The sequence below is a fragment of the Ixodes scapularis genome, unplaced genomic scaffold (assembly GCF_016920785.2).
Source record: "Ixodes scapularis isolate PalLabHiFi unplaced genomic scaffold, ASM1692078v2 PGA_scaffold49__6_contigs__length_1374808, whole genome shotgun sequence".
Classification (NCBI taxonomy): Eukaryota; Metazoa; Arthropoda; class Arachnida; order Ixodida; family Ixodidae; genus Ixodes; species Ixodes scapularis.
This window is the reverse complement of record NW_024609878.1, coordinates 1095916-1120908: the sequence shown is the minus strand read 5'-3', so window position 1 is coordinate 1120908 and position 24993 is coordinate 1095916. Positions and strand designations below refer to the sequence as shown.

Genomic DNA, 24993 nt, shown 5'->3' with positions numbered 1-24993 from the left:
TTCGGTGCTTGGGGAGCGGGTGTCAATTGTCTAGCACGAATAGCTTGTAACTGCGAGGATGACATTCGGAATTTCTTATCTTTATGTTTGTCTGCTTGTGTTTTCTTTTGAATGAGGATCGACGAGCATTTTTAATCCCCGCGCCCCTCGACTGTCCTTGCTGGCGGCTATTTCGCGTACGGAGTCGCTGTGACCTTCATTGGAACGACGCCTGTACGCCAAGTTAACCTGGATATTTCCTTAGTCGAGCCAAGGGGAGAAAAAAAAAAAAAAGAAAAAAAGGGCGTTATAAGTAGCGCTCAACCTTGGCTGTTGCGCTTGTCGCCTATGTTCCTGTTGTGAGCGGCGGCGTGCAGGAAAACTAATTGCATCAATGTTGTTTTTTTGTTTCCCCGGCCTACCCACACGGATCTCTAACCACATCGGAATGAGCGTGACGAAATCCAGCTCAATGTCAGGTCATGGGTACACAGGCAAACCGCCAGTCCTTCCATATAAAGCCTCAACGATGGAATTCTCTATTACGGCTACATAAGAAGGATGTTTGGCTAAACGATGTTGTACGACGATTTTTGTAACCTTCTGACTGAAATTTGTAAACGAAAAAACATGTTTTTTTTGTTGTTTGTTTTTACGACGTTGCTCTGTTTTGGATTGCGTTGACCCAAGAACTACTAGATCTTATCAACAGGTAATCGTACAGCAAACTCAACTAGCGAAAACAGGGCACAAAGCCGATAAAAAGAAAACGGGAATATATCAGAAAAATCTTAGAGGCACAATTAGATGCGCAATTAGACCAAGGCGTTTAATAGGAGGAGGTTGAGAGGGTGGGGGGTGAGGGAGTAGAATGAATAAATACTCCCTAATTAGGTGCAAAACGCTTCATCGTCACTGGCGGTGACATCTGGTCGTCCATTCTTCGGCACCCTTTGGCGGCAGTTAAGTAAACAATGGGGTCTTCGAGGCCATAGTTTCGTAACCGCTTGCTTTGAAACAAGGACGATGGCTTCAAAGACGCATCCTGTTTGCCGTTAGATGGCGCATTGTTTGAAGAATTCCAAGAAGCACCAACAGATAACATCGAGGTCGACTTTAATATCCCCAGGCTTTGTTACCTTGCCCCAGATATAACCGAGACCACACCAGAAAACGATTCGAGACATCCGATTATGCGTACCGTGCGACATAAACGTATTTTCCCGCTGACATCCCAATGTCTCATGGGTGTGAAGGAGACGTCCATAATCAGATCAATCCTTTCTGCGGTGTGTCCTTCTGAAAGATCGTCTGCGTATGGTTTTTCGCGGGTAATGCAAATGTCAAAAAGTATATACTAAAGTGTTTTTTTTTTTTTTTTTTTTTTTTTTTTTTGCGTGTGCGTGTTGAAGTATGAATTTACATTCAAATATGTAGTAGAACTTTTGGAATCAAGTTCATCCTGAAAAACTGTCTGCTCGCCATGGTTGGTGGTCTTCTCCTTCCCACCGGCCTCCTAATTCCAGCATTCGCTTTGCTAAAGTGGAAAGGGTCGAGGGCTTTATAGCTACTAGTGGAATTGGCGGTCCTCAGCCTCTGCTGATTTTACACGCACTAAATAAAAAAGAGGCGTCTAGTAACGTTTCATGTACACACGTTTCGTCGACGCGAACGTTTCATCGACACTTGTTTTGCGAATTGCAAGCTGTAGGGACATTTCGTCACGCGTATCACTGGGGTCCGCGTTAACCCCCCTTTAGCCTGCGTTCACGCTGCTGCGCCTGGACAGCCTGCGGCGTCTCATCACAAAAATGTTAACCCACCTGGCCGACCCGCACACGCCGTTTAGGGGCGACAGCCTCATGTAGCTTATTAAAGAGAAAAGCTAATCTGAGTTGTCGCTGAAACGATTCGTTGATAAAATAATCTGTCGATGAAACGATCTGTCGATGAAACGTCGTTCGATGAACTGATAGCCACGTTGCGGCAAGACGGAGTGCATACGTAGATCTCTTCTTCGGGGAATATTAGTAACCTTTCACGGAATGCGTAAACAATGAGCTAAGTAATATTCACTTGGCAAATATTTGCGGAGCAGCAGTACTGTGACAGCTGCTGGAATGAGCTGTTGGGAAAGCTAAAAACCCTTTCATTAAGTCGTCACGCTCAGCTAGCGACGGTTACGCTACACCAAACATGCAGAAATATACACAGTAACGTCGACGAGGATATTACCTCGTTCCCCGGTCCCTCTTTTTTTTTTTTTTTTTGTTTCTTTCCATATCCTTTTCTTTCTTTTTTTTTTTTTTTTTTTTTTTTCCCCCGCGATACCGCAAGAAAGCGAGATCATTACGGAAAGAAAGAACGGCGGAGAAGCGAAACCCGAATGCACCGCAACAACAAAGAAAAAAAGAACCGAAACCAAAATATCTGCCATCTTTGTATACCCAGCTCACGCGTGCACGCCCTTTCCACAAAGCGTTCGATTTTTCGGGCGATCGTCAACGCACGCTTCCCGGCTACGTCACGCTGACCCCCACGTATTCCTACGGCTGTGACGTCACGTACCACAGATCCAACGTTGAGCGTTAGACGGTAGAGCGAGTTTCGAACGCGCCGCCAGGTACGCTCTCTTTCTTGCTTGCTCCAGTTTGCTGCGAGCGTGTGATCGGAGCGGGACGGAGAGGATATGCGTGCGGGATTTTTTTTTGCGACGTCTTTGAAACCAGTGGAAATCGACGGCAAGCGTCACGAACTCACGAGCTGCAATGTTCAGTCTCTCCGTTCCGTAGCAATCCAAGTTATATGAAGCGAAGTGCCAGCGAACGGATACGGCTCGTGCCAGATCGAAACGTCCACACCAAAAACAAAAACCGTCGGCGACAGTGTGCGGCGTTGTATGCGTCAGTCCAGGAGAACGATCGGAAATGCTGCGGTCTCCGAGGATACCGTCCAGTTTGAGCGACAACCGGTGACGACGGTTTCGGCGAGATCTGCCCAGCCCGTCTCCGAAGCCACCGATCGCAACCTCGGAATACGAGCGTAACACAAAAAAAGGCTGGGTGAGATGAGCTGTGTTTCCCCTATTTCCTCCGCGCGACTCTGATCGGAGATAAGGCTTTCTTGTTCCTATTTCTTTTCCGAGTCGAGCTGGTTGTCGCGAAGTCGGACAAGGTAACGGTTAGCGCGGGTGTTCGTTATTTATTTTTTCTTCGGTCCGATTTCGCATTTGCTCTGTCGAAGCCAAACTAAAACGCTCAACGAGTACAGCACCTGGCTTGCGTCATGGGCGCGAAGCGCGCGCACTGGGGTACTTTCGGCGACCTTGGAGTATCCGGTGTGCCGAAAATTGCAGCACGACAGAAATTATGCCATTGCTGCAATCGTTTCTTCTTTTTTCTTTTTGGTAAATGCGCGAAACACTAACAAAAGTTTTCTTGACTATTTTTTTTTTTTATGCATTCACCGGATGGATTTAGACGCTGTCAGCGTTTCTTTTCTAAGGAACTGCTTTTTCGTTTCCTGTGGCAGTTTGTTTGACAGATATATGATGTAAACCGTGGAATTCGTTTTGACGGCCGATGTTACGATAGAATGAGTGTTCGTTACCCAAATCGTGCGGTTCTCATAACTTACTCCCTTCAGCTAGAGAGCAAACCGACTCTCTTATCGGTGTAAACAGACACCTGGGGAGCTATGTTCGGCCAATGTTTCGTTTCTCCTAAAAAGAAACGGAAGTGACAATATCGCGTCTGATTGGTTCGAGGCTCAAATGACGAAAGTTACCTCTTTCGTCATTTGAGCCTCTAGCCAATCAGATGCGATATTGTCACTTCCGTTTCTTTTTCGGAGAAACGAAACATTTGTCGAACATAGCCCCCCTGTTTTCCTTTAGCACCAGCCATATCGTAAAAATTTCTAAAATATAGTAGTGACTTTCAGTTGAATATTTATAGCATAAATGACGAATGGCTTTGCTTGGTCTCCAGCTCCCGTGACTGGACACTCGGCTTGATGTCATTCGGTGTCACCATATCTGGCCCTTTTACGTTTAGTTTCCGGTAGTTACTGCAATATAAAATCGGAACCGTTCTCGATGCCCGACAACGGTCAGGCATGGAGATATGCAGCTTCAACCGACCCATCTCTTGCAGTATAGACGGCCAGCTGTGTTCGCTTACAGCAATGTTGAAAGTTATAAAACAGCTTTGAGAGGCAGCCTGCACTGTTCCAGTTAATCCCCACAACCAGCTGTTATTCAATACAATTGCTATGTTGTCGACCTAAAAACCAGCTATAGACTGGGTGTGCTGAATCCAATGCAGCTTTTGACAAAGGATTTTAAAAAGCACTCTTATGACACAATATACCACTGTTGCATGGTGAGTCTCACAGAAGCTTGAGCAAAAGACGTTTGCAGCTCTTCCACAAGCCAAAAGGTGGCACTACAATAGGTACAGCGGCAACGCTGGCACTAATTGGTTCAGAGACACAATGACACAATGGATCCTCCCGCAGGCCACCCGTCAGTTAGATAAATGTCGACAAGTTGCGGCCTGCATGAGGAAAATGTGAGGCAAAAGCCGTGTGGGAAAAGGCGAAACCCACAGAAGCGTCTCAAAGGAGAGCACGCTCTGTGACCCGACGTATTTACATCACAATCAGACCAGCTAGGGCGAAACCGAAGTCAAAGGAAGTTACCGTGCCGTGGTATTTCGGTCTCAACAGGGCAGTGGAGGACGGAAACATATCCGTTTAGAAAACGGTTTCCTCTTTCTGACTCTCTTAAAAGGAAAGGAGGAGGGGGGGGGGGACATGCAAAATAGCACTTTTGTCTCTAAAGCCACTTTGGGAGACTAGAGGTAGTTTTGTATGCACTTTGTTTTGCATTTGTTTAACTTTTTCTAGGTTGCTTTTGCAGGGATCTATTCTGTATGAGGGAATAGTTTGTTACGGTTTAGTGGCCGTTTCATTTTCCCGTTACGGTTTCTAGGCACCTTTTCTTTTTTTTACCGTTGTGGCCCTTTTCTGGAAGTTGCATTGCCTGGGTATGGTTTTGTTCACCCTGAAGTTTGCATTGATTGTGACGTTATATGCTCCTGGTCTGCCATGTAGTGCATGCTGGTTGTCGCATCATGTGTGGCTTACAGAAACTATTTGCTTACGTCATTTAACTATCTGACAGACTTTTGTAGACGGTTTGTGTCTGCACAGAGACAGCAAACTGCTGTCAGTGCGCAGTACCAGCCAAACAAACAGTGATCAGTACAGTACAGCCATTAATGTGGATTTGTTAATGCTCGTTATAAAAGAAATGACACTCGTTTGAGGAAAGAAATATCATCATACTCTTCCTCAGTCTCAGGAAAAACATCATAGCAGGTTATAAACTTTGATCAACTCACCCATGCTCTTACCATTGCATCAGGCAGTGAACATCATTATAAATCACAATGAATAAGCCTTTTCTTTTGTTCTTGCTTATTTTTTTTAACACTAGCCAAGGTATGCAAGCGTCGGCAGCAATGTATGGCTGGTCAAAATGTCAGTATTGATCTTACCTCTCTACAGAAAGAAGTACCGGAAAAAGCGTAGGCAAGAAAAACACGAGATGGAGGCATTTGTGTGTTTCTGGGATAAAAAGAAGAGTGACATATAGGACGAAGACAAGACAAAACAACTTCCTCCTGCATTTTCTCTGTGATTTTTTTACGTGACACAAACATGCAAGTCTTTTGTGTCTCCCTTCAATATTTTCACTTGAAACAGCGACTATAGCTTGACTGACCTCCGCGAAATTTTTTTCTTCTAAAGTTGCATAAAATAAGTATGCCTGTTTTGGTACATTCCAGATTACAGTATGTATCAAAGTTCTTACCTGAATTTTTTTTTTTTTTTTATTAATCTACTGGGTGTTGTTTTGCTTTCTTTCAGCTGGGCAGGGCACATGTGGTGGCAGCCTGAGCAACCATGCAGGGGACACATCATGTGGCCGGCTTAGCTGACGACGTCAATGGGTCCTACAAATGGTGCGCCGATCGGCAACAGTCGACTGTGATCACTGGCGGTTTTAGAAATGGGGGGCGTGCCAAGTTCCGGTGATCACATTGTCGTTCCTCAACTTATAAGATGGTGGCATTCACTGATAAAGAGCTTGAAAAACGAGTCACTAAGAGGAGCCTGAACATAATTAATAATAAGTGCCTTACATTTCTTAAGCTGTCTATGACCAGACTCACTTTATCCTGTTCTGCCAATGCGGGAAGAAGGGGCAGAGCATAGACCAGAGATGGGTTGCAACATGACCAGAAATGAGGGCAACAACAAAATAGTTTCTTTGTTGCCATATCACTTCCAGGGGGATGGTTACCCTCCCCCTGTTGTAGCTGTTGGAGCCTCCAATTGTAGTGTAACTTTGTGTAAACTGCAACGTGGTTCCTTTCATTTTGTCTTCTCGGTCAATATGAATTGAGGCGTGAAATGGCAGGTCGGCTCGCTATCCCCCAACTGCTTTTCCGAGGCCGTCTAAACGCTCTTTTGAACCGTCCATTTGGGACGTCCAAGTTGTCGCACCATTCCGTGAGCCGCGTTCGGGAGGATTGTAGTTTAGAAGGGAGCTAAAGCATAATTCACCTCACAGGAAATGACAGAAGGTGGTGCGCTGACAAGCTGTCGGGGTGGGGAAGCCTCTTGCGGAAGTTCGTAATCTTGGGCACAGAACAGAAGACGGCACCCCCCATATGGCCCCAGAAACATGTGCTGGGAAAGACTTCTCGCTTTGCTTTGTTCTTTATATATATACATTCTTGCTGTATTTTGTTGCAGGCTTAAGAAAAGCAGGACAAGCCCATCTTGCAAAACTCTCTCCTTGCCACGATTGGTGGTTTCCTTCTTTCCGCTCACCTCCTCTCCGGCGTTTGCTCTGCTAAACTGGAAAAAGTGGAGGGCTTTTATATGGGGAGCTTGTCCCGCTTTTCTTAACCTGCAATGGAATATAGAACCTATAGTTAATGTTTTCTGTTCAGTTTTGTGAACTCTGAGGTCTTTCTTAGGTTATTTGAAAGTGAGCCATTTTGTGCCACGCCAAGTCTCCATTGCTTCTCAGTTGCTAGTATCCTTTTCCGGGATATTTTTGTTCTCCTTTCCCCCCTGCTCTTGTCGCATACATTTCTTTTTTTAATGACCATAATTTATATTTCGTTTGTGGATTGTGATTGTGCAACTTGGAACCTCTACAAAAATAAATTATATGGTCAGGAAAAAAAAAAGAAAAGAAAAGGTATAGGAAGGTACGGTTTTTGACTTAAATATAATCTTCATATAGTAGAATCATCTCAAATATAAACAATAGTGTATTTAAAAAAAAGGTTGTTGTAATTTGTTACAAATATACTGGTATTAGAAAGGTAGTACACAAAAAATGTGTCCTAAAAATGTTCTTGTTCTTTTAATATGCATTAAGAATGAATGGAACAAGCTACCCAATCACATTTTAGAGACAATATTACCAGGACACTATTTTTTTACAAGGTTTGTCAAAATTATTCTAATGTACGATACTATAGGTCACCACCATTGATGCGGTGCACTGCGCAGAATGCTAGAGTGTCGCCACCGCCATGCTAGCTCACCGGACTCGGTCTGCTTCCCTGTGCACTTTAATTAATGAAAGATGCCTATTAAAATGATGCCTATGAATCCATACAAAAGTGGCAAAATGGATTAATTAGTGGGCTATCTATCTGAAAATTATTAACAGACTTTTTCGTTTTGGGGCCATATTCTAAATGAACCTCAATACGGTTTAGTCGTGTCATGAAATTTTGACTAAAAAATTTGTAGTGGGTGCAGCCAGCTTTGCTTGTGGAGCCAATAGAGGGATAGACATTACTAATACTCTTTGCTCGCTTAGTTTCAGTTATGAAGCCGCATACAATGGTGCTATCTCAACCTCTGGCGCCCATTACAAAATTTTTTGTAAGAACTTCGTGACTCAGTTAAACCATATTGAGGTCGAGTATTGATTCTCCAAATACATTATGCCCACAATATGAAAATTTTGAAGGTTACTGGAATTTTTTTTAATTAATTAATTAAATAATTTACCTCTTTTCAAGTGGCAGCATTTTTTTTAGCCTCAGGACTAAAAAAATGTCTAGTCCAAGTTCTCTTTTTTAATTCTGTACCGACTAAAAAACTACCTGTATGGTGGGTGGCTATAAAATCAGTAAAATAAAATTAGCACCCACCTGTAGAGCTCCAAAATTTTCATACAGAGTGTATATCAAGAGGTGCAATGTTTCCTCTGAAGTTCCAGTGCGTAGCTTCCTTATGAAAAGTGGAAACTGCATCTTGGATAAATTGAACGACGAGTGCCAATGGAGATGAGATGTGTCTGGAGCCGTTATTGAGGGATGGCACCACGCCAAGTTCTGATTGGCTCTGATTGAAGAATAGTGGGTAGACCTCAAAGCCATCTGCCTTGAGGTCTGCCCACTATCCTTCAATCAGAGCCAGTCAGAGCTTGATGACATTCTGACGTCACCGCAACTCCAGCGCAAGAAGCAGACGACTTGGTCTCCGCATAGCCTCGAAATTTCAAAAGATAGAATCCACTACTAAGATACACCTTTGCTGAAAGTTTGAGCTCGTTATGTGTAAGTGCCAATCTTTCCGGCTCATTTTACAGCGATTTATAACACGGCGTATGTAGGGTGTGTAGATTTTCCAGTGTTTATTTATAAGAGAAATCAGCAGACGTTTGTTGGTGCTTGTTAACACAGGGGTTCGGGTGAGTTGGTCGCTCATGATGTACAGGGGGAACAGTGCCCCTGGGAAACAGTAACTCGAATCAACATACACACAAAAGAAAGAGACACTTACGCAGCCCTGACTGACAACTCTCGAGTATATTTAGACTTTCTGCTCTTCTTCTATTTGTATTATAAGCTAGGGCCAGGGAGAATAACTGGTCTTTTTTCTTTCAATATGAAGCTAAATTTAAAAAAGCCAACTAAATTGAAATTAATGTAAAGCTAGGTAGTCTAATTCTTCTTGTGACAAGGTTAAAGACGGAGTACTAACACATCTGCCGTTATGTTTTGCAATGTTCTCTGCCTCCATAATTTCTCTTGTGAGCTGGTTGTGGTGCTTGCCAAGCACGACGCAGTTACTCAGCAGCACTGAGCAGCTACAGTCTTGACAGTGAATGCCTAAATGTCTGGAGTTTTTGTTGGTGAATGACACCTTCTGGTTTGACCTATGTTTCCACAAGGAAGGGGAAAGGAGTACACCACCTTCTCTGTACAAGGGACAAAGCTGTTCTTATGCTTCTTTTTCCAGCCGACAGTTGTAATTGGTGGGGTATTTACTTTCTTGCATAAGCTGCAAAGTTTGTTACGAGCTGAGATGACGACTTCCAAGTTTACTCTGTTAGCTATTTTCTTCAGTCCGTGAGAAAAATTATGAATATATGGCACAGTGATGGGTTTCTTTGTTTTCCCTCTTTGCTTTTGTTGAGTGCATATGTCTTGCCTGTTTTCATTGATGAGCTTTTTGGCCACTGATGTTAACGGGATTGGGTATCCTGCGTGCTTTAATCTTGAGACTTGTTCGTCAAAGCTCGTTGGAATGGAATACGAGCAGGATTTCGTGAGTGAGTTTTTGAGGCATAACCGCACAATGCTCCTTTTAACAAGTTTTAAATGGGCCGAGTTGAATGGTAAAAGCGTTTTTTTTCCCCTAGGCTCATGGGACCAGCGTAAATGGTGGGGTAACCTAAAGAGTCGAAGAGACTGTTTCCCGGGTGCGCTGTTCCCCCTGTACATCATGAGAAACCAACTCGCCCGAACCTCTGTGTTAATAAGTTTCATTTCTAGTACAGTGGGCCCTTTTAAGCATCACACCTTGAGCCCCGACGTTCCGGTCATCTTAATAGCCATCTGCGAAGTATCATGGGAAGCCATTCAATGTAAACATTTTGAGATTCTAGTTGATTGAGTGTGAATATGTCCCAAGTTCAAACGCCTCATTCTCGAGATTTAATCCAGAACGGGAGTAGTATAACCCAATCAAACAATCAAAGACACAAAAAAGCATGGCCCAAAATATTGACTGAATGCATTAAGAAGCCCAGCGCATGCCCAACTTCCGGGACAAGCACCAAACTTCCAGTGGCTTCACTTGTGCCAGGCTTGTAGAGCAGCTAAGCGCCATCCAGCCCCCTATAGTGGAGATCAGTGGGTTTGGCACCATGAAACCCCCAGATTTAAATTTTTTTGGTTAAAACCAGAAAGCCTGCAGCCTGCCTATACTTGTCACCTTAAGAAAAAAAGCAAGTTTTGCACATTGTTCATACGCCACGCTAAGTAGTTCTTACAAGATTTGGTTGTCGGAGGAAGAAGCTATGCTTTTGACATTTGAAGCGTGTACATCTTGAAAAGGTAACATGTATCTAACCTAAAATGCACCCACGTGTATCTTAATTCTCTGCATAAAGGGGGAAATTAGCAATGCTCCGCAAGGGACTGGACCCCTTTTTACTACAATTCTCGAGGTTAAAATGAGTATACCGTGATATCCCGAGAGATGGCCCACCCCCAAAAGAGAACCCGCCCCCTATTTTTGATAGGATTCGCAATTCTTTCAAAAACGCCAAAGGATAGCCCACATCTAGTAATTGCTGGGCCCCGGTCAATGGTGACCTCGGCGGAAATGGCGTCAATCAGCCACGGCGGGAGATGCACAAACATTGCTGACTGGGAAGGACAGTCGTCTTTAGTACACAGACCCTCCCTGCAATCACAACTTTCGCAGGTTCCTCAACTTTTTAGTTTTCATCGCGCGCGCCGAAAGTCGGTCCACTTCTTAGATTCACCCGACTTGCTTTCAATGTAGGGTGGGCCATCTCTTGGGACATTATGGTACACGTAAGCGTCACGAGACCGGCGTCGACGTCCGTGCGCAGTGCTCACAGCCTGGGCCATCCTCCTGGTATCCGTGGGCCGCCCCGGCACGGTCGCACAGCAGCCGGACCAGCCCGGCGGGGAGGGGGCGCCGGTGGTGGTGGTCACGGGCCCCATCGTGCGGGTCTGGGAGCCCACGCGCGGTGGGGCCCCGAGCACCGTGGGCCTTCCCACGCCGCACCACGCCTATGAGGAGGAGGAGGAGGAGCGCGAGAGGCCACCCCCCGTGTTTGTGCGGGCCCAGCCCGTGCCCCTGAGCGAGCCCCAGGGCACGGGATGGGTGCCCATGCTCCCCGGAGGAGGCAGCTGGCTTTCGCAGCCCCACCCGCCCCGGTACCCTCCTCCCACGAGCGTCGTGAGTACCCCCCTTCTCCTTACCGCTGCGGCAACCCTTCCAACCCGGAAAACTTGTAATCGTCGGGGAATTTTGAGGCGTCCGGAAGAGTCGGGGGGAATGGAAGACACTAGCCGGTTTGGGAGGCACCGGTACGAAAATGCGCGAAAAAATGCATGGATTAGGAAGTAGAGGGAAGGAAGGTAGGTCCTGGAGCGAACTCGGTGGGCAATAACCACAATGCGGACAAAAGAGAATTTGGGGGAGCCTAATCTAGGTCACTGCAGCTCAACAGAACCAGCCAGATCTTGCTTCCACAATTGAGGGAGTGCCCGCGCTCTCTCGAACACATGTTCCCCGATTTCCGTACCAGAACCTCCCAGACCTCATGTTCTGCCGGGTGGCACCCTTCTCCAGGGATTATTTTCGTCACTTTTGTCCAGCTCGCTTGCACCTTTGCATTTAATTGCTTTATAAAGGCACCAGTTAGCTCTGAAGAAAGGTGGATTGTCGGAGAAATTGTTAAAAGGTTGGCCGAGGCGGGGAAAGGGGGCGGCGCAGCGATGCGCGATGAGGCGGGAGGGTGCAGCGTGGACATCCTTTGCAGCGAGTAGCAGTTGCTCGGGTCCAGCGCAAGCCGCTGCACGATTCACCAGATTAAACAAAAACAACAGCCCCCCCCCGCCCCCAAAAAGAAAAGTACATGGGGATTGGTGGAAGACGGTGCTGGGTCCATCTTCCACCTGTCCCAGTGTACTTTTTTTGCACAAAAGAACAGCACTTAAAAATATTGTGAATTTTTCTAAAACGCTTTCTAACAACATACTGTTGGTTTCACTCTCGCAAAGTGCTCCGTTTTTTGGTAAAGTTTGGTACAAGTTATCTGGGACACCTTGTATAAAGAATAGCTTGTGAGCCAAATGTGACTCGTCGCACAATTGGCTGGCACACTTTAGTGTAAGACTCATGTGCCTCAGAGATGCTCGCTTAGATAGGGTGTGAAAAGAATGCACAATATAAATCCAAATGCAGCGTTTGGGTTGCTAAGCTCTAAGTCAATCCTCTCTAAGCTACACATATGCAAAGGAAATAGTCGTCTGAATCTGGGTTCATTTAGTCGATCCCTCCCTAAAAGTCGCAATTTGGTGCTCCTCCGAGAGTAAGACCATTTTTTGTTAGCCGAATTTTTCACTGGTTATCTCTGATCTTCTGCAGGGCCCCTCGACGTTTGTATTTCCGGCAAGTCGGCCCGCCTACCCACCGGCCCCGCAGCAGAACGTTCCACCAAACTCCGTCGGAGCCTTCGCACGCGCAAGGTGGAGGGGCGGAGATCCCGCTCCGTACCCGCCCCCAAACGCGATCCCCCCCGCCACCGACGGAGCGACGCGCCACCTCGCGGATGCAACGCCTGCCCAGAAAGCGCCTTCCGACACCAACCGGAATGACGTCCGTCTGCAGACGCCCGGCCCATTTCCGAGCACGGAACCGACTCAGATTCGTGGAACCACGGATCCGACAGTTTCGTTCGACCCCACAACGCCCGCGGACCACTATGCGGTGTCGCCGGCAGCGACGACGCACGGTGCGGCACCAAACAGCTCCAGTCCGCTGAGAGTGCCAGACGACGTGTTGGAACAGCGCAACTCGCGACACGGAGACGCGACGGTGGGCGCGACAGTGGGGGAAGGGGTGACGGCGACGCCCAACGAGACTGCGACGCCGAAGGTGACGAGGACCGAGATGCCCGGCATCGAGTCGCCCGGTTACGTGTTGTCGGGTGGCGCTGTCACCGGGATTGTGATTGGAGCTGTCTCGCTGCTGGCGCTTTTGGCAGGTATGTTGTCATCGTCCCACTTTGACTTTTTTTTTTTTTAAGTGTTTGGACTTTTTGCAGCTCGGCAGCAAGTTGTGCAAAAGCCTGTGGCGCATATTGAACGTTATGCGGAGCACAGGTTTGTCTGCTTCTTGCACAGGGTTTGCGGCAACGTCGAGCTCCGATTGGTTTCGATTGGAAGGATAGCGAGTAGACCTCAAGGCAGCTAGTATTGAGGTCTACCCACTTTCCCTCCATTAAAGCCAATCAGAGATCAGCATTCCGACGTCAATGCAACCCCTGTGCAAGGCACACGTTCGATTGCAACTTTGGTCTTTTTATTCCTTTTAATGAATGCATTTTTTCTGTAGAATGGAGTATGGTAGGTTGCAGCCCGTCGGCTTTGGTGTGAACACGCGTCGTACCGATATGTCTTTGTGCAATTGCTATTGCCCTATCCTTTTAATAAACAAACGAGCCCATAGTCGTTTTGAGGCAGGTTAAATACAGACTATATCGACATTCAATCGGCACACTTTACCTTTCGAATTTCAGGGTACGACGCACAAAGCTGTCTTTAATAACGAGCCCTAATGGTCGTAGCTATGAAGTTGGGCAAGGGTATAACTGCAGAGTTGGGCGATACACTTGCATGTGCTCCCAGGGTTGCCGTGCTTGACGTTTAGATGCCGAAACATTATCGAAGACGGGAAGGTCGTGCCTGCTGGAGGTGGGACGACTAAAGGACGCCCCTGCCACACTCGTCCCGCGAGCAACTAAGGCGGGACGTCGGAGACACTCGCGTGTGTCGAGACGCTTCTTCCGCTGCAGGTGCGGCGACATATGCATTCCTGCGGCACCCGTCCCTGAGGCTCCTCGGGGGGCGGGACAAGTCGTCCAGCGAGAACGTGGCCTACATCGACGACTCGGTTCGCAGCGGCTACATGAACGCCCACATCGAGCTGCCCAAGGTGCCTGCCGTTTGTTTCCGTCCCGGTGCCCAAACCGCCTCTCTGACCCACGCGTCTACTGTATCCTCGTTTGCGGTCCTTCGACGTCTGCCTGACGACGTCACGGAAGCCTGGCGCCGTTGCCTGCCTCAATCCCAGCGGTGGGACGGCGGCGGAGGTAGATGCGGCAGGCGTCTCTTCTGCCGCGGCTCGCTCCCGGCTTGACGGTCTGTGGGGACGTCTGGGAAATGAGTCGGGATGCCGCAACGCTGGCAACGCTCGCGTTCCATCCTCTTTTTCGCCGGAACGACCAACCGCCGGGATTGCGATGTCCGACGGCACGACGCGTTGGCTTCCGTGGCGTTATTTGCTGCCGCTTCTAGACCGCCTTCGACGCGCGGGCGGTGTACGGGACGCCAAACGCGCCGGTCGAAGGCACTTTCCTGGCACTGTGGTTTTTGGTGGCTGTCGTAGCGCCGACTCATTCTTGAAACACCGCTTGCAGGAAAACTCCGAAGAGATGACTTCCCTGGACAACGATTCATTCCTCAACAGCCTCGAAGCAGTGACCATACAGAACTACTGGGCCGACGCAACCAAAAACACCAACGTCTGAGGGACCATTACGGGCTACGGAGGGTACAGTTATACGACAAGCTTCACGGGCCGCGACGAACGCGATGCTCCGACGTGCACCTCGAATTCATGGAGTGACTCGTCATGGGAGTGCAGACTTTTGAACAGTTGTGTTTGACTATTCCGGCCGGTTGGTCTGGTTTTTCTGGGCGAAACAATTACTTTGTTCGGTCGCGGCAAGCCGATGCTCAAATTTCTCCGCGGTTAAAGCGGGGCCAAGTTCTCCGACCTTCATCGAACGAAACGCTAGACTACAGTCTTCGTCAAAATTATGCTTGAAGCTGATTAGAATACAATACTTTTGAAACTGTGCGACGAAACAACCATTACGCGTGGCACTCCATGTCTAGTATATATCAAACTGCCCAGTCAGTGCAGATGTAGTTTATATACGGAAAAATGTACAATTATCGCAAGGACTACAAACACTAGATGTATGCAACGAAACTCTTTGAGCAATCAACCTCGTTTTTCAGGTACCTCTCTGCTCTGGAAGTGGTAAACCAATAGATGTAACCCCATCGTGAGACGAGGAACGGTAGAGTTTTGTCCGATCGTCGTAACGAGGTAATGGAGCCCAGAAACGCCAGACCAAGCGATCAGACAATGTTGCCGCATTGTCGTCGGTACGTTTTTATTTCCGAAGCACGCAATGGCATTGTTTGTCGACGGCTCACACTGAGGACATTCGGTGTCACGTTTTTAATTTGTTTATAAAATAGATCTGTTTCTGCAGGAACAGGTATGAGGAGCTGAAGAAACAACGCAAGGTTAGTTGTACTGCCTGATCTTGCCACTTTTAATATATATTTCGGTACGTTTGTTCACCGCACGGCTTTGTACAGTCCACACATTGTTGCCACCACCGGTGTTCGAGTACGGGTCGAACCACGGTAACTCAGATGCACAGAGGTTTTTGTCCTTCGTCCGGTGGTAAAAAATGGGCTCGGCTGGGGACAGATGCTTCTCTTTTTTTCGCACCTTTTTGAAGTTTAGATTTACAAACATTGCACCGTCGTCCGAAATGGCGCTTTTGTGTTTTATGTTGGGTGTGTACATGTGTGTTGGCACGAGGTTGTGAACGTCCTTTAGTGGCTCGAATGCTTGAAAGTTGTCTTGGGAGATATGCCGATTTCACCTACCGCTTTGCTTCATCCCCACAAGGGTGGAGAAGGGTAAGAGTAATCACTTTATGAACCCCTGGAGAAAAATCAGTTTACCCTATGGCGACTACTATTCCTTGAATCTCTGGAAGAGATGATGCAACCGAACAAATGTTTCCAAGATTTCCAAGAACACGCCTATGCTTCAGCTGCATTGTTATTAAACTATCCCGAGAACAACTAAACCGCCTGACAAGGGACGAGGACAATGCGATGTCAGGCAGCAGCGAAAAGCCCGGTGAAATCAGTATTGCAGTAATTTGATTGTGCAGTGCACCTCTAAGGAGTTTCGATTCATTTTGTTTTTTTATAAAGGATCAACGTGCATACTAATACCACTAAACAAGCTACGCCTTGGAGACGACACTTCGGCCATCATGTTGTTCAAATAATGGTTGCCAGTTATCTAGAGCTTTGCCGAAAATTGCAGGAAACGCTTATCTGTCCTCCAGGAACATTAAAACAATCCGCGACAGAACAAAAAAAGTCATCGCTCGAGCTTCTGGGCACTGTATTTATTTAAAGCTCGGAAAGGCGCATTCTCTAATTGTAACTATCAGCAATTGCGCCCGCTCTACACAAGGCAACAAGATGGTGATGGCCGCGAGACAATCTTGGAATGGATTGTCGGTACTCTGATGCACGTCTTATTTAGTGGCCCTAGCACAAAGCATTCTCAGCAGGGCTGGTCATCTTTGTCTCTTCCCCTCTCCAGCTGCAAAACTTGGCGAGGCTTTTGTGTGAAAGTAATTTCTCAATCAGATCCGGAGAACTGAATGCAACGTGAATATGTTTTGTTGGAAATCTCTACGCTTTGCTTCCCCCTTACGTTTTACCGGGCCGATGTGCGGTCCAATTGCATTTATGAGTTGGGTCCTCTCCGACGAGATCTGCCACGACCCGGACAAGCCACGTGCATTTTGCCTTACATAAATACCTTGTTTTGTTTCTAGTCGTGGCGAGAGATGCAAATTATTTATTTTCGAAGTTATATTTTCTTTCTGCTGGAAAACAAGCTTGCTGGGTCTTTCCCTGCGAGTGATTCAATACTTAAAAAGAAATTTTATGATGGAATAAAGGTGTGTGTTTTGATTCACCCACAACTACGAGGTGATAGTAATATTTTTTATTGAAATTCCTTTTTCACAAAAATAACAAACTTTTAAGTAGCATGAATTGTATATAAAAAAGGGTGGAAACCCTTTCAAACAACAATATAAAATTTAAAGTCGTACATAGATCATCTATAATAGAGATAAAATACAGGTCTTTCAACAAGTCGATATCTAGAGAAAAAAAAATAAACAATTCCTGGCCGACAATGAGCCCTCAAGGGCATTGAAGACTGTTGCGGTAAATTGGCAGAAAAACCGGCACAAGCAAAACAAACATTGCATAATTCTCTTGATTACATAACGGTACCTCCATCCAAATTTTTTTCTGACCTGCCTCCACCGCCTTAAATTTCGTCACCAGGCACTGTGGGCTTTTTACGCAGCGACAAATAAACGACCGTGCATTCATGTTCTGACAGCTCCGTGTGAAAGCACGATGCTGCAAGAATGGGCACGACCGTCTGTTCACAACCATGCCAGAAATGGAACAACAGACCTGGCTGCCAAAACACAACAGTGTGGAGAAAGGTCGGAAAAAGGAGTACCGCTACCACCACCTCTTAATCACAAAGTAGCCTCGAGTTCAGACACGTGCAGCCATTCTCACGGTTAAGCACACCGTTTCTCCACTAATGCCCCGTAAGTCCTTCGGTCCTGCCAAAAATTTCTTGCACGAGAAATGGAAGTCTACGGCTCCGTGGGCTCTGGGCAGAGCGCTTACATACGTACGAATGGGTCGACGTAGCGGCGGAGGTTTGACCGTGTGCCTGGTTGCGCGTGAATGGCTGCGAGTGGCACCCGTTCAAAATCCTCAAGCCGTGATGCCCTGGCGAAGGCTCTCGATATACTGGAACCTTGCAGGATGTTCGTCGGCCGGGCGGTTGATGGGCGTCCACACCGGCTCGCCAACAAAAAGCCGCATTGCCTTGATGTAGTTCTGCAACATTCATTGAGGGGACCATGAAACGATGCGGTTTTATTTTCAAGTGTGTCTCGTGCAGTGTGTACGGGACACGTTGAAACGTAACGGTTTCTGGCTAGAAGCCTCCTTTCCCCCAAATAATCAATGCAGATTGTTGGACTAGTTGGTACTGGGAATTTGACGTCATGATGGCGCTTAAGACGAGGACAAAAGGAAGACAGACAACACGGAGCGCTACTTCAACTGTATATATACACTCGCACCGCTTCACCTCGGCCAATCCCAGGCCTCACCGTCGCTCGCAAAAACGCTATCTCTTTGTCTAACAGGTCAATGGAGGCAACGCTGACACTTTTGCTTTCTTAAAACGGTTTGTATGTGCAAATGTGCCTGATTGCAGGATAACGTTATGCGCATACGCGATGTTGAATATTAGTAAAATGCAAGTGGGTGGGGACTTCGCTTCGTGCAGTGCTGCGGGTCAGTACAGATAAGAGATAAGAAGGGTGTTAAAATTGGGCTTTTCAATGGCGCCTCCGAGTTTCACCTCGCGTACTCAGGCGTATTAAGAAAACTAATTGCAAAAAGTAATATTTAAATTACAGAGAAGATGCAAGCGAGCTGGTGAACTTTCAACATTGTAAAACCCGAGACGTAGGACAAAAGGAGAAGAAAAAGGGGACAACACAGACACAGGTCTCAAACTTCTTCTCCTTTTGTCCTACGTCTCGGGTTTTACAATGTTGAAAGTAATATTTAGTCTATGGACGCACGAAACAAACAAACTTCCTGATCAACAACACTAATGCAAAGGCGCAAGCTCGATGTATGCATACTTGTTGGTTGCTATACAGCTTGTTGATTCGTCGACATTCCCAGCATTGGCTCGTCCACCATACCTCAAAACGCTAACAGAAAGGCTCTAGTACAAAAATACAACAAGCATGTGTTAAGACACGCTATACGTCTCGGGCTTGTGCTAAAGCTTCGAGGTCTGGCCATTTAGGTTAGTTAAGAGACCACAAATGACGCTCTCGGGACCAGAAAACATGAGATAACAGCCATTAATAGTCCACGCTCTGTGTATAATCTCTTGTCGACGTGTCGATCGAAACCGAAACCATGCCACTCTCCTCCCTGGCCAACTAGTTCCCAGACTGCAATGCGCGCCGTGTTGCATGCAGGGCTTTATGGAAGTGGTCTATAGACCTTTTCTGTGTACTCTCGTCCCCAGCCACTTAATAGGCGTATCCGGTATGGGCGACGAAAAAATAATCTAACGTTTCAACCTTCAAATAGCAAAAAATAAAGGGAAGGCAAAACGAGAAAGTGTGACGGTTACGCTTATCTCCTAAATGCCTTTTATTGGCGTGGCAAAGGCAAAACAATGTTTTCGCCCATACCGGAAGTGACGTCAATTCAAGATGGCAGCGCACTTGCAGAAAAGGTCAATTAGTGATCGGGGACGAGAGGGTTTCCAGAACCCCCATTTTAAATAACTTTAATAATTTTTTCCGGGGTTAGAAATTTTTTTGTTGCTTTTCTTTCAATGTGCCATTTGCGAGGAACCACTGCAAAACACAAGTGGCACCACAGCATTTGGCCAACGATTACAATTTGTTTCATAGTGCCTTCAAGACTAAACGGATCGGTGAGGTTGCAGGCTCCCGTTTTACGTATCGCCTTATACGTGCCTCGGTATCGTAGTAACTGAAGAAGCAATTGTAATAATGAGTCCTTATTATTGTTGTTAACTGTAGTAATTTGTGTGGCAGCTTCGACATGTCAACGAGACCCGCCTCTTTAGATGAAGAAAATGAGTACCTGCTTGTCCAGCGTGAACCGGTGGTAGATTCCGGCTGGCAAGACGAGCAAGTCTCCCCTGGTCACCTGAATCCGGATCCACTTGTCTTCGCAATCGCGCACGTCAAAGTAGCCGCTCCCAGCCAAGATGAACCGGATCTCTTCATCCGAGTGTAGGTGTTCTTGGAAGAATGTCTTAATCTGCGATCGCAAGCAGCATTGTCGAAAGTTCTGTGATCGGAGATGTAAATGTCTCTAGGCTAGGTGGCGCAACCTACCGCCCGATAAAAAGGGTACAGCCAATATCAGCCATTCATCAACCACCCCATACAAAGGGGAGAGCTGAAAGGAACAAATTCAATGCCCAAACAATGTATGGCTTGCTACAAGCAGTGGGATTCGAAGCATTTCGACACCCAAAACTTGGGTGTGGACGAGCAAAAGACGAGCACAAACAATATGAAAACGGCTTCTAAGCTCGGGGACAAATTTCTGCGGCATTTCAGATGAGATGACTGCGTGTGCACAGCTCTCGTCGATGCTCGAGCATGCGCTCCGTACCTTGGACTGCGTAGCCACAGAAAGGTCTCCGCAAGTGTTCAACGCAATTATGTCGCCCTTGTTTGGTGTTCCTGTGCCTTGTTACAAATGTCTGGTTACGGAATGATTGGATAGATGGTACCAATATACCCTTTGTATGGGGCAGTAGCTTGCACTGAGGTCACTGGATCCCTGGAGAGCCCTGTATGATCGCCTTATTGGTTCATGGTATGAGTGGTTTGTCCTTGACCTTTCCACTCTTGGTGAACCAATCTAAATTCGCTGGTGATGGGCAGCTTTGTAAAGATGTTTCTTGTCTATACTGATGTTTTGCTACCCCACACTGGTGAAACAAGGATACACCTTCAAACCACCGCCACATGCAGCTCAGTGATTGGAGGCATTAACAAAACATTTTCCTGTTTTGAAAGGCGTAAAGGGAGCAATATCATTGGAAGAGGTCAGTGGAGATAACCATCATGGGTAAGTTGATTGCATACAAGTGCCAAAGACACATTGGCAAGGAACGCTTTCAGTACGACGGTGCTCCATAGTGATCTTGCACCCTTTCGATGCTTTGAAAGGACCTAAGGGGTGATTGCCATGGCAACAGAGACTGACCAGTTAATCGCCTTGCGGGATTTTGGTGGTCTGGTGTTCATTTGTGACCTGCTAGCAGGCAGGGAAGGCAATGACGAGAACTTTCTCGATATCCAGTGACTTTAAGTAGCACCACCTAGCCTACCACTGGCTTGTCAAAGGTTGTTTTGCGTTTGCGCCTTTCTGTATTAGAAAGATGGCTCAATTGGTATACCTTGTCCTCATAGTTTGGCAACTTGTCCCTCGAGATCTCGATCACGTCCGTGTACGAGTAGCCCCTGTCCTTGCGTATCTTTTCAAGTTCCCCATCCTGCTCGTAAGTGTCGGCGTTCAGCTGCAACAAAGCGAAACATACATTACAGCTTGGTACGAGTTACTGAAAGCTGTTCTTGTGCAATGATCCCGGTGTTGGAGCTGGTAAAACAAAAAAAAAAAAACCGGCAAATATACTATGAAGATGCTTTTAAATACCGCTTTTAATTGGACTCCGTGGGGCGAGTAGGCTGCGAAAAATCGACGAATTTCGCCCGGCGGCTGTCGCCCTGCGCGTGGCATCAGCTCAGTAGCTGTTGCGTCGCGCGCAACGCGAGCGTGCCGCCGGGCGAAGTTTCTCGGTTTCACGCGCTTGTTGCCTTCCGCCGTGCATCTGCCACGCGTGCAGGCTCGAAGTTCACGCGCCGGTGGTAAGACAACTGAAAGAACTCGCCTTCCAGTAGAGCACTCCCGACTTGTCGCGAACTTCGTCTATCGAGACCGGCAAGGGAGGGTCCAGCTGATGCTCTTCGCGTTGGTCGGTCGTTGTGTCGCTGTCCATGTACCAGGCTTGCACCATTTTGTTTTTTTCGCGAAGGGAAACTCGCTGTTGGTCAGCAAACTTTTTAGTGCGCGTGACTCGAAGGCAGCACCTGGCCAATCTAGCGTTTCCCCTCCACCTGCTGATCAGCTGAGCTTGCTCCACGAAGAGTAAACAAGAGCCACTGACGCAAGGCCAAAGTTCCATGAGTTTCGTATTTAATATAAACCTTATTTGTTTTGTCCGGACAAAATTTTGCGAACCTTAACATACATATATATTTACTTCGTAACATTTCGCATCGAGTTTTTGTTTCGTGCTCTTCTTGTGTATTAAGAACACTCGCTTGGCAAGTTGCAAAGTGGTTGCAAACACTGTGCACGACTCGCTCGCTCATGTGGTCTGCGTTCGCTGGTTGTCAAATGTTGCGGTAAATTATGAACCAGCGTCGGTACTTCAGGGATTTCAGAGTACCGCTAATACCACCGATACCACCTCCAATCTACTATTCTCGAAATGTGCCACCTTTCTGGCCCGTATACGTTTTCTGCGACCCATACGGCCCAGACTATTACGGGGAATACGGCAGGCCGTCGAGATACCCAGCCTTCTCAGCTCAGTCGCGTGCTCTGACAAGCTTCCTGCGTCGTGCACCCCGTGCTAGGATGGAACCAATGGAACGGCAGCGGCAAAGCATTCTGGCGACGCCCGCAACGGAGGATGTAGCCGAGCAAAAAAACGAATCCGGGGACCACGAGGTTCGAATTCGAGAGATCACCGAAGAAATAGAAAAAGTGACTGTTCATCAGGGCCCAGCAACATCTCCGCTGTCGGGAACAAACAAAAGTGTCGATGTTCCACCGAAAGACGAACACCAGACGACCACGGTAGCGGCCGCACCTTCTCAGAGTGACGTTGCCGAGCAGACTGACCAATGGATGTACCAGGACAGCCAGGGAAGGGTCCACGGTCCCTTCTCAGGAAGTAGGATGGCTGCCTGGTTCGTGGCGGGGAACCTCATGGTCTCGTTGCCAATCAAGCGGACCTGTGACGCCGAGTTTCAGACGCTTGGCCAAGTCATGAAGGCTTGGGGCCGGGTCCCTTTCCAGAGCGACGGATCACACCTTGGTGATGGTCCCTTCCTGCCACCCATGCTACCGGTGCCCTTGCTCCAACGAGATTTATGGTCCGCAAGCGGAACGTCGTGCAGCCCTACGCAACAACCTTCTTCAGCAAGAGAAGACGTTCATGAAGTGGGCTCGAAGGACCAGCCACCGCATACCTCATTTGAACATGAAAATACTAAATCACCGGACATGAGGCCTGACCTTGAAGATCGACGGGTGTCGTCAATGTCCAACCCAACTTTGATGGTGTCAGCTTTTCAGCCCATTCAACCAGCATCACTAAGTGTGTGCAACTTGTCAGCAAACATTCACGATGATTCTCAAAAAGCGGCTGTGCTTGGTAGTAATAGGGAGCCTCTCGAAGGAGCTTGTGGAGGCTACGCCATGGTTCAACAACAACCAGAAGCGCGTCCACTTGCATTGTCGTCCTGCGTCGACACTGCCAGCTCTATGCGCCCACACAATTCAAGGGGGACAACAGCTTGGGGCCATCGAAATCCCTCGAGTACTCGCACATCCTGGAATGAACCAGAGTTTCCTGCCACCTCCAGAGGTGCGTCTGTGAATGCTTCAACGTCCAGAGACCTTTCACGGGGGGAAATCCTGCCAGGGCCGTCACTTCCTTGGGAGCGGCGTTGCGCAGCTGACAGGGAATTCACACGCTGGACCTTTGAAGCTTTAAAAACTCTGCCATCTTACGTCCATGCTCCAACATTTTTGGAACTCCTCAGAGACGTTGACTCTGAGAAAGAGATTGAGGAGTACATTCTCATGCATCTCGGCGAAGGCGACGATGCAAAAAAGTTTGCACGGGAGTTTATTCTGCAGAGAAGGCTATGGAAGAATCTGACTGGCTGAAAGAGTTCAGCCATAGTTTTGGAAAATTTGTAGTAGCTCAGTGCATATTTAAGTCATGTTGTGCTCAACCGTTTATGCAGCAGAGGAAAAGTGAAAAGTTTTAGTGGCTGGAGGAGTTGCTATGGTGTTTGATGACTTGTAAAAGTTTACTGTTAATGGGTGTGCCGGTTTGATGCTCAGCCATGCAATGTCGTGTGTAATTATGCATTACTTTCTCACAAAGTCATATGTAGTGAGTGAATGCTGACATGCCACTGGTCCGACAGATTTTGTGCGTTTCTGGATCATTATCTTCTTGTCTTGACGTGTCTGTGTTCATTTTTGCAGCAAGGCTACTGCATTTTTGTACCGGGTAAGCGTCCTCGAATTTTTGAACTCCAATAAAGCAATGACATCCTTAATCATCTGATTGATTTCATGTTGGGGCAATGCAATGATTTTTGTACTTTATGCAAATACCCTTGGAACCAATCCCTGACGTTAAAGACATGTGAAACATGCATTTGTTTTTCACCATTTGCAATAGAAGTTGCAGAAAAAATAAAGAAAAACGAGCAGCTTTCACCCTCTCAACTCGTAGCCGGAACAAGTGGCCACGTGATCTTGAGATAATTATATGCCGCCAATGTTAACCCTAGCCGCGTGCTGGGATTGGCAAAGCACAGTACACGCACCGAGTTCCAGACATTGTTAGGGTTCGGCTATTGTCGTCATTGCAGAGAGTGGACACGGACCACTACCCGAATGTTCGTGGAGATATTGATTACCAAGAACCCAAATTGAGTACTCATGCAATGCTCTGATATAATCTATGAGCTGCATTCAAAAATCGTCACTGGGGGATACTGCGATCCCCCAATTACGTCAAGTTTTGCGAAGGAGAGATTGAAAGAAAACGTTCGCTTCTGTCCTGGATGTTACCAAACAACAAATGAGTTTCTTGGTCAGTGCCAGGAAGCTTGTTTTAGATTGGGATTTTACTAATAGCATATCATTTAGTGGGCCAAAAGAAAGAAGGTAAAAAGTCAAAAGCCCGGTACGAAAATTTGAAAACAGCGGGCGATCCTTCCCTTCGAAAGTTCTCTGCCTTCACTGCGATACACCCGCGGTACCCAAAGCGCGTCACCCGGCCAAAATCACCCAAACGCACGTCACACGACGCCGAACCTCACTTATTCCCTTCACCCCTAAGCTGACAGTGCGGTGGAACCTATGCGCTTGCCAGGCCAATCAGCCGCCTCCTTTTCATCAACTGACCTCGTTCTTCATGCTCAATGGAGCGTGATCACGTGGAAAAAGCGTGTCTGGCCCAACGAGCACGTAGCTTGCACAGCACTGACTGGCACTGAGGTGAACGGGGTGGGAGAAGCAACTTTTGTTCTAGTTTTGAGCGACG

At 47.2% G+C, this 24993-nt stretch overlaps 3 protein-coding genes across 3 annotated transcripts; 2 read left to right on the top strand and 1 right to left on the bottom strand.

Annotated features, from left to right (window-relative positions):
- The first annotated feature begins 2592 nt into the window (after nt 1-2592).
- On the top strand, nt 2593-16942 carry LOC8030274 (extensin). The gene is made up of 6 exons (XM_029979944.3): nt 2593-3041; nt 5914-6008; nt 10946-11298; nt 12493-13111; nt 13922-14061; nt 14546-16942. The coding sequence occupies exons 2-6, from the start codon at nt 5993-5995 to the stop codon at nt 14654-14656; spliced, it is 1239 nt and encodes a 412-aa protein (XP_029835804.2). The 5' UTR covers nt 2593-3041; nt 5914-5992; the 3' UTR covers nt 14657-16942.
- Nucleotides 16943-16950: 8 nt separating this feature from the next.
- Nucleotides 16951-21875, bottom strand: LOC8030267 (1,2-dihydroxy-3-keto-5-methylthiopentene dioxygenase). The gene is made up of 4 exons (XM_002399563.5): nt 21526-21875; nt 21034-21153; nt 19701-19880; nt 16951-17891 (listed from the first exon to the last, which is right to left on the bottom strand). The coding sequence occupies exons 1-4, from the start codon at nt 21817-21819 to the stop codon at nt 17766-17768; spliced, it is 720 nt and encodes a 239-aa protein (XP_002399605.4). The 5' UTR covers nt 21820-21875; the 3' UTR covers nt 16951-17765.
- Nucleotides 21876-21975: 100 nt separating this feature from the next.
- LOC115319910 lies at nt 21976-24010 on the top strand. The gene has a single exon (XM_029979945.3). It carries the CDS (start codon nt 22050-22052, stop codon nt 23595-23597), a length of 1548 nt encoding a protein of 515 aa, XP_029835805.2. The 5' UTR covers nt 21976-22049; the 3' UTR covers nt 23598-24010.
- Nucleotides 24011-24993: the final 983 nt, after the last annotated feature.